Source organism: Moschus berezovskii, chromosome 9 (assembly GCF_049115385.1).
Source record: "Moschus berezovskii isolate FMDL1 chromosome 9, NW_MosBer_1.0, whole genome shotgun sequence".
In the NCBI taxonomy this organism is placed as follows: domain Eukaryota; kingdom Metazoa; phylum Chordata; class Mammalia; order Artiodactyla; family Moschidae; genus Moschus; species Moschus berezovskii.
Genome location: NC_142468.1, coordinates 94,480,492 through 94,490,318, shown reverse-complemented (window position 1 = coordinate 94,490,318; position 9,827 = coordinate 94,480,492). Strand labels below are relative to the sequence as shown.

Here is a 9,827-nt window from a genome sequence, read left to right as displayed (position 1 = left end):
TTATGCAAATCACTTGCGTAGACCCGGCGGCCAGCTGCCCTTACGTCATCAAACACAGGGGCTGGGGCTCCGGGCTCAGCTCCGGGAGAGCTCGGGCGGGAGCCCAGAGAGCGCCGCGCGGGGACCTCAAGCCAGACCCCAGCGTCCCGCCGCCTCGGCCCGGGCCTGCCCCGCCCCCTGCCCCGCCCCCTTCCATCCCGCCCCACCCTTTCTACGCCCCTCCACCCGGACCCCGCCCCCTGTGCAGCCTCCCCACTGCCCTCGCCGCCTGGGTCCCGCCCCCTCCCCCCCGGCCCTCTCCACCGGTCCAGGGAGGGGACGGCGGGACAGGCGGGACCGGCGGGAGGGCGGACCGGGCGGGGATATGGCCGCGGCGCCCGGAGGGTCTGCGCCGCCCGCCGGCCCCGGCCCGCGCCTGGGTTTCAGCACCGCGGACAGCGGCATCGGCATGAGCGGGCTAAACCCGGGTCCTGCCGTGCCCATGAAGGACCACGACGCCATCAAGCTTTTCGTGGGGCAGATCCCGCGGGGCTTGGACGAGCAGGACCTCAAGCCGCTGTTCGAGGAGTTCGGCCGCATCTACGAGCTGACGGTGCTGAAGGACCGGCTCACCGGCCTCCACAAAGGTGCGCGGGGTCAGCCCAGCCCAGCCCAGCCCAGCCCTGCCCAGCCTTGCCCAGCCCAGCCCCAATCCGATTAGAGTGAGGCCCAGCCCAAATCCCAGCCTCAACTGCAGCCCCAACCCAAGCCCTGCCTAGAGTCAGTCCAACACCAGTTCAGTACCAGCCCACTTCAGCCCAGTCTTTCTCCCAGATCACAGAACCCTCAACCCAGAATTTTCTGACACCCTCCTGATCATCACTCTGGCCCCCTGTTGTGTTCTCTATTCTAACCTCCAACTCCCTACCTCTTACACCCTAACAGTCTCCGCCTTTCAACTGGACTTCCCTCCATCTTTCCCATCAGCCCATATCCAGGAATTTGGGAACTTATTCCACCTTCTAAGTCTCTGACACCCTCAGTCTCCCAAACCCTGGACCCAATCATTCCTGAATCACCACCCTCCCCAATCTGGTGCCAGCCCATTCAGGGCTAACCACGTTCACACACATTTTGGACTTGCACCCCTCATTCTTGCCTCCAAGATCTGGCAACATCTGGAGCCTTTTTTTGATTCAGATTGCCAACCTAAAATCCCACAGACCCAAACTCTCGCCTTCTTCAGAATGCAGGCCCGTCTAAATCACAAAATTCAGTTCCCTTCCCAGGAGCCTCTCAGCACCAAATTCCACCTTCTTGCTTAGGAATAGTCCCAGTCTCTCCATTCCCATCCAGAACCCCAACACTGTCTTCTTCTGATCTGAGTCCAGGACTCTGACCTCAGCAGGAACTCCAGCCATCTGTGCTTCCTCATCCCCCGCATCTCAGGTGTCCTCTCAGCTGAACCCACACTTCTTTTACCCTCTAATCTCCTCACTCCCGTGCCACATATTTGTCCCTTCCCAATCCTCTTTATGGCCTCCCAATCCTCTTTATGGCTTTCCCTTCCTCAAAAGCTGGTCCTAGACCAGAACCTGTGGACCAGAGCCTCAGGGTGGGTCAAGTTGAAGAGGCAGAAAGTGGTCTTCTCCCAGCCCCTGTTCAAGACACAGGCACCATGGTCCTGTCCTGCCACACCTCTTTCTTCCTGTAGGGAGAGGGAGGAGGCTTGTTTACATGCAGAAAAGTCTGTCCAGGCTGGGCTGGAGTAAGACGGCCAGAGTCACATGTCCTACATGGGCACAGGAAGGAAATTATTTGAGAAGAATCACCTTTTTCCCTCCCCACCTTCACCATTCTGTAGTTTCAGGATTTGTGGAGTAGGGGAGGGTCTCCAACTATCCTCCATGATCTTTCCAGGAAAGAAGTGGTGGGCCCTGAGTAACAGCTAAATGTATTTTCCTAAGGGCTGACAGGTGGAATCAGGCTGCCACCTTTTCAACTCAGAGGCTTTGGGGAGTTCCTAGGCACACTAATGTAGGAGTTTCAGGAAAATGCCTGTAGAGGATCTGGGACCAGCTATGTAGCAGTGCATCTTAAACCCTTTGGAGTGGGGTTATTTTTAAAGGGGCATGAAACCACAAGACCATACCACCCCAATCCCTTCTAATGCAGTCCAGTTGCCCAACTGCCCGTCCATCCATAGCAACTTATGGTCTTATTTTTTAGACATCTATTTCAGTATGTAAGTACAAGCTGGTCTTTCTGAGAAATCTGTGTAGTAAAGGAAGTGTATAGATTATCTTTAATTCTCACAAGGAAATGGCAACCCACTCCAGTACTCTTGCCTGGAAAATCCCATGGACGGAGAAGCGTGGTAGGCTACAGTCCATGGGGTTGCAAAGAGTCGGACATGACTGAGCCACTTCACTTTCCTTTTTTTTCCTTTCCTTCTCACTCAAACACCATCAGAGTCTCTGAACTGTTCCCTAATCCTTTCTCTTTCTCCACTTAGTTCTAATTCTTCCTGTTTTTTTTTTTCCATTCATCTGTCCCTCAAGCCATGCTTTTCTGTCTTTTTATCCTTCCATTCTTCCACTCCCTGTCCACACAGGGCTCCTTTTGGCAGCAGCTAGGCCCTTGAGCTTTCAGACAGGGCCCCAGCCCTGTTCAGTTCTGACGTCAGCTAATATGGTTTGGTGGTGGAAGATGGAGCAGGGATGTAGGCGGAATCAGGTTTTGGTGATTTTTCCCCCCAAATCAACCCACAACTCTTGAAGGCAGGGTTACTTTGCAAGGTCAATGGGGAGGGTCTCCCAATCAACAGGTTCTCCACCTTCTCCTCAGCAACGGTGACGTCCAAAAGCCAGAGTGACTCATTTTCTTTTAGATGGCTGAATACTGAAGGGGGCAGCCACAATGCTTTGAAAACAAGCTCAGCCTTGGAGCTGGAGATTCCAAACCCTGTCCTATCACTGGCATACTTTCTGGGCCTCAGTTTTCCTATTGATATGATAAGTGGTTGTTCCAGGAGTTCTCTAAGGAAGGTCTCTTTAACCCAGTGAATGGCAGATATCTGCCCACCTTAAGAGGACAGCCACATAGAAGACAATGGATAAAATGTTCCCATTTGCCTTTGCGGTCTGCTGAGGTCTAAGTGGAAAACTGCACCAAGCTCCTAATGGTTTCCCACATCCACTTTCTCTTCCTTAGTCTTTCCCCTTCCTTTATTCAGAAGGCTTTTCTTGAAAACACAGATCTAATGTCACAACCCTGCTTAAAACCCTTTAGTGGCTCTGTACTGCTCTTAGGACAAAATTCAAAATCCAAACTGAAGTTCCAGATGAGCTGATCCCTGCATACCTCTCTGGCCAATCTGCCCCCAGTTACCAACCTTCAACCATACTGGCCTTCCATCTGTTTCCCCAACACACTGAATTCTTCACTCAGTCCTCATATGTACTACTCTCTCTGCTTGAAATAATCACTACCCTTTCCATCACCTCATTAACCCCCCTTTGTTATTGAGAGCTCAGTGTGTTCTTTGAGACATTCATTCCTCAATTGTGTGGACTTAGATATGTCTCCCTCATGATCCTTCCCATGATTCCCATGAGGGCAGGAAATGTGTCTGTCTTGTTACCACTTTACGTTCAAGCCATCATAATATACCACTATAAGAAGTAAGTATTCAATAAATCTTTTCTGAGTAAGTGAGTGCTCAATGACTTTTGGAATGGAAGAAGTCTTGGCCCTATGCTTCCTATCAGGCTACAGGTTCTGAGGCTGGACAGAGAGTGGGTAGGACTGAACCTTTGGTTCAACTTATACTCCTTCTCTCCCCTTTAACTACTCATTCTTTTAGAGAAGTCAGATTTGGGGCATAAAAACACTTTAAGAGGCCCTATCCTGCAGTCCTTGGAGGGTTGATGGATCAAGTACTTTGGATAGGACTGGAAGTCCCTAGAAGCTCCTATGTATAGGATGTCCTTAAACCAGTTCCATCTCCCAAGCCTCAAATCAATCCATTCCCAACTCAAACTAGGAGGAGGTATCAGGAAGGAGTTGTGGGGTCCTGGGCTTGGTTTCCAACCTTCTTCCTCCTCTTCTGTCTCCTCCCATCTGAAACTGAGTTGGGAAGGAATTGAGGCTGATTCTTAGAGACTTTAGGAGTATGAATCCAAAAAGGAAGGGGGAGGTTGGGGTTAAAGCTAAAGGCAAAGCCGCTTAGGGAGTTTTAACCCCAACAGGATTTATGGCTGGCGTGGGGAGGGGAGATGTGGGATTGCATGAATATGTGATTGGATGTGGGTGCACATGTTCCCTAGGCAAAAGGCCAGGAGTGAGTGAGGGAGCCAGAGTCTGCAACACGGTCACATGAAGATCCTCCCTTCAGAGAAGGTGGGAGGCAGAAAAGGCTTCTCAGAAGCAGTACCCTTGTTGAAAGGAGAATGGCCTTGAGTTTGTCAATGTAATAGGGTCTTTCCAGGAAGAGTATCTGGGGGTTTCAGGAAACCCCCTGAGCCAGCCTCTTCCTCCCCAGGCTGTGCCTTCCTCACCTACTGCGCCCGGGACTCTGCTCTCAAGGCCCAGAGTGCACTGCACGAGCAGAAGACCCTGCCAGGGGTAAGTCCACCAGGGTTGGGGGGGGGGGGAAACCACCTCCGGCTGGGAACATGCCCTATGTGCTTGCCAAAGCAGCATGTGGTGGCTGGGTTGGGATCAGGAACTAGAAGAAGAGTCATCTTTCTAGCAGAGGACTTACCTGTACCCTTAACAGCTACAGGTTACATGTTATATTCAATCTTCTGATCCAAAGAAATGGGCTTGAGACTCTTGGGCCAAGTGTACTATCCCCATCTTTTAGGAAAGGCGTTACTCTTGTGAGCTATGCTAGAGTTTGTCCATGTTGGCTAAAACATGACGTTACGTGTCATTTGTCACTGGTGTGAGCATATTTGCAGATACACAGGGGAGAGGCTCTGCTGGGCTGGTATCCCATTTCTTCAAGTTCGGGGTCCTTGATGATCCTCTTCCTGTAATGTTTTTTTGGGTGTCTTGACTCACCAAGATTGCTTTCCTTCCACACCCCCAAACACTTAGTTCAAGGTTAAGAGAGACCTCATTCTACAGGCAGCTAGGCCACTGTACATCAGTGGCACTTGATATGGCCTTGGCTAATGGCCAATCGCTGGACAGAAGACAAAGTAGGACCTCTGCTGAAGGAAAAAAGTGGTGATTGTTAGAAACTAGTGTTCCTAACACTTGGTGAACTAGGGTTCACCAAGAGCAAGTCATACTACACGGTTTCATTTTCTCTTGTCCAAGGAGTGACATGTCTAGAGCAAGAATGCTATTCCACTGTCCTGGGCAGGCCAAACCCGGGAATACATCCAATTCCAGGCCTCAGGATTAAGAGGGTCATGAGCCTACCAGAAAGAGACTTGGATGGTACAGGGACATAAAATATATTATGGAATGAAAATTTGAAGAATCAGGGATATTTAGCTGGACAGGGTTTAGTGGGGGTTACAATAGGGAGACGTCATAACATAATAATTACAAATACTAGTTTTTGAGTCTCACAGACTGGAGTTGAATCCCAGCTCTGCCATTTAGCATTTCTGTATCTTCAGATACATTACTTAGACATCCGAGTTTCAATTCCTCACCTATGCTGCTGCTGCTGCTAAGTCACTTCAGTCCTGTCGGACTCTGTGCGACCCCATAGATGGCAGCCCACCAGGCTTCCCTATCCCTGGGATTCTCCAGGCAAGAACACTGGAGTGGGTTGCCATTTCCTTCTCTAATGCATGAAAGTGAAAAGTGAAAGTGAAGTCGCTCAGTCGTGTCCGACTCTTAGCGACCCCATGGACTGCAGCCTACCAGGCTCCTCCATCCATGGGATTTTCCAGGCAAGAGTACTGGAGTGGGGTGCCATTGCCTTCTCCGTCCTCACCTATAGGGAGTGGGTAATACTAATGTTTAGCTCACTGAACTATTGGGGGGATTAACTGAGGCTTAGCAAGTACCTGGCACAGAGTAAGATCTCAATACATATTACTGCTGGGGTGGGTACCCGCTTTCAGATCCTGAAGAAGGATTTGGTTTTCTATGGGTGTCCCCATAGGGCAGGACCAGAAACAGTGGGGTATAAAGAATAGCCACATTAATTGCAGCTCAGTATAAAGAATTCATTTCTCATCATCAGAGCCCTCCAGCAATAAAACAAGCTTTAGGGAATTCTCTGGTGGTCTAATGGTTAGGACTGCACACTCACTGCTTGAGGTCCCAGGTTCAAGCCCTGGTTGAGGAACTAAAATCCTCCAAGCTGCATGGTGCAATCAAAATATAAAAATTAAATTAAATTACATTTTTTAAAAAAGACAATCTTTACTTAGAGCTGATCAAGCTGTTAATGGGGTGTCAGATCCTAGAACCAATCCTTGTGATTGAAGGCACTTGAACCTGGCTCTTGAGGGCTCAGTGTCAAGTAATACCAACGTGGGCTTCCAGGATGACTCAGTGGTGGAGAAGCAGCCTGCAGTACAGGAGACCTGGGTTCAGTATCTGGGTAGAGAATATCCCCTGGAGAAGGAAATGGCAACCCACTCCAGTATTCTTGCCTGGAGAATCCCATGGACAGAGGAGCCTGGCAGGGTACAGTCCATGGGGTCGCAAAGAGTCAGACAAGACTTAGCAACTAAAGTCCACCACTGCCACCGCAACACCAACTTATCACCCTCACCGATCCTCTGTAGGCTCTGGAGTTAGATAGACCTAGGTGTCAATCCAGGACCTACCACTCACTAACTCTATGACCTTGGGCAAGTCTTTACTGCTCTAGGCCTAGGCTTTCCTCCTCTGTGAAACTGAGCTTGTAGGGCTGTTATAATAATTAAATAAACTAAGTCATATAAAGTGCTTGACACAGATCTTGGCAGACAGTGAGTATTCAGTACAGGTTAGCCGATGGTAGTAGCAGTAGTAACAGCAGCATTACTAGGAGTGATAGTAGAAGCCATTATGCATACACCCTTGGGAGTAAATGACTTCTGTCGCTGGAATGAAGAGTCAATGAGACAAGTGGTAAGTCTCCATTTATGGGAAACATCACGGTAAAGGTGCAGAGACAAGAGGAACAGATGAGCGTGAAATGGGGCTGGGAGTGTACAGCAGGGTCCCCACATGAGCACAGGCCAGGCCAGAGAGAAGATCCACAGAGGGCGATGGTTGAAGGGGAAGCTTTGAATCCCAGGATGAAGGATTTGGACTTTATCCTGAAAGCTAATGGAAGGCACTGAAAAAACTAAGATGAAATCTGGGAGAACAAATCCCCCCCAGAGACTCCCCTGGTGGTCCAGTGGCTGAGACTCTGTGCTCCCAGTGCAGGGGATCCAGCAGAGGAACGTATAAGGAAGATGTGGCACATATATACAATGGAATATTACTCAGTCTTTAAAAGAATGAAATAATGCCATTTGCAGCAACATGAATGGACCTGGAGAGTGCCACACCAGGTGAAGTAAGTCAGCCAGAGAAAGAGAAATATCATATGACATCTCTTACACGTGGGCTCTAACAAGAAATGATATGAATGAACCTACAAAATAGAAAGAGACTCACACATTTAGAAAATGAACTTTTACGGCTGCCTGGGGAAAGGGATAGTTGGGACACACTACTATATTCAAAATGGATAATCAACAAGGACCTGTTATATAGCAAAAAAAAAACAAAAAAAAACCCGCAGGGTATCTGGGTTTGATCCCTGGTCAGGGAACTACAGGGCTTCCCAAGTGGCACTGGTGGTAAAGGACCCACCTGCCAATGCAGGAGCTGTCGGACACTCTGGTTCTATCCCTGGGTTGGGAAGATCCCTTGGAGAAAGGCCTAGCAACCCACTCCAGTATTCTTGCCTGGAGAATCGAATGGACAGAGGAGTCTGGTGGGCTATGGTCCATAGGATCACAAAGAGTCAGACACGACTGAAGCAACTTAGCACGCACATGCACGCAGGGAACTAGATTCTGAATGCGACAACTAAATCCGTATGCTGCAACTAAAGATCCCACATGCTGCAGCTAAAGCCTGGTGCAGCCAAATAAATAAATAATAAAGAAAAAATCCCCGCCTCAACCAGCCACAGGGTTCCACGATTGAAGGGGTACCTGGTGGACTCTATCAGGCTGAGGGCACCTGAGATAAAGACAGTGAAGCACTATACTACTAGGGTTATTTCTGGGAAGGAAAAGAGAAATAATAACTAACATGTATTCATAGCGACAGTGTTCCTAGCACTTGACACGTTCAAAGTCATTTAATCCTCTATGAAAAAGGTATTGTTATGGCATTCACATTTTATAGATGAGGAAATTGAGTAATGGAGAACAAGTGACTTGCCCAAGGTCAGGTAGTTACTGATGGGAATATCAGGGCTTTGAGCCAAGGTAGTCAGGCTCCAGAACTCATTCACTTAGCCACAGTACTGTTAACTGAGCCAGGCAGGTGGCAGACAGGGGTCAAAGATTCTAGAGCAGATGATGACTGGGCACACCTGGTCCCTCTGACCCTTTCATCCTCAGGCTTCCAACATGGCCTGACTTCCTCTGATACTGCCAAGATTGGCTTGATTCACCCTCTTCAGCTTAACAAAGTAAAAATTAATATTTAATTATTCTCCTAAATGAAAATCAATGGCCTTGTTGGCTAGCCCCAGCATTGGCCGAGCCATCCATTTTTCCTCTGGGCCTGCCAAGGGCAGCAGCGGCTTTAGTCACCTGGCCTTGGGCCCACCAGCATGGAGGGGGAAGGTGCCCAGCTCCCTGTAGACTCAGGGTCCTGGGCACACCTGCCACCTGGTGGAGAAGCAGAGACAAGACGTCGATCTGGACTCCTACTGGAGACAGTCACACTGTCACTGTGGGGTTAGGAAAAGCTGGGTCAAACTCAAAGAGAAAGCCTGAACCCCTAGGAGAAATTTCACGGTGTCTGCCCAACTGGTACCTCCCCCGGCCCCTCTCTACCAGCTCCCTGCTAATTTCTAACAGCTATTAAAGCTTGGCTCCCAAATCAGGACTCTCCCTTCAGACCTCAGTGGTTGTCCCGGCTTCTGCAGCCTTTTCCCCAGGAAGCTGGAGCGGCTTCTTTCAGCCTCACTTCAGGCTCCGGAATCCACCTGGAGAAAGTGAGGCCTGACCTCGGCCCGACCTCGGCCCTGCCTTCCAGGATTCAGAAGGTGCCCCCCTTCAGTTGTCTCTCTTCATGCTCATGATCTCCTTTTCCCTGGGCATCCACCCCTTCAAACACTGAGTACACTTGCTTTTGCAGGTTGTGTCCTGCACGAAAGAGCTTGAGTGAAAAAGGCAAACGGGGGCTGCAGTCTAGCCATGCTCTGTTGACCCAGCCATGCTCATGATCATAGGACTGTGTTAGCCCAGAGGAAGGGGCACATTCTGCCTAATTTGTCCACAGTATCTAATTTGCCTGTCTGTATCTCACACAGATGCACTGTATGTGCTAGCACCTGCTCATTGCGTGAGCTGGCACCTTTGCCTTTAAGGCGCTTCCAGCCCAGAAATAACCCACTGCACCTCAGTAGGGTTTACCTCTGGGCACATAAAAGAGGTATCAGGATTGGAGAGGGAGGAGATGCTATCTGAGCTGAATCACGATCATCACATTTGAGGGTCTAGAAACCTAAAAGACAAAGGCTACTTCTGGAATCCTGGGGACAGTGTGAGAACTGGCAGGGAAGGTGTCCAGTGGAAATGGGTAAGGCCCCAACTAACAGGTTTGGACTCCCAGTCAGGATCTCGGGCTTTATTGGAGGCTTACAATGGAGAACT

The 9,827-nt window shown here is 49.6% G+C and overlaps 1 protein-coding gene across 1 annotated transcript in view; it reads left to right on the top strand.

Annotated features, from left to right (window-relative positions):
* The first annotated feature begins 364 nt into the window (after positions 1-364).
* Positions 365-9,827, top strand: part of CELF6 (CUGBP Elav-like family member 6) — a 31,056-nt gene continuing 21,593 nt past the window's right edge. The window contains exons 1-2 of the mRNA XM_055436741.2: positions 365-626; positions 4,523-4,605. Of these exons, the coding sequence (XP_055292716.1) occupies positions 365-626; positions 4,523-4,605 (345 nt within the window). The remainder of the gene's footprint in view (positions 627-4,522; positions 4,606-9,827) is intronic.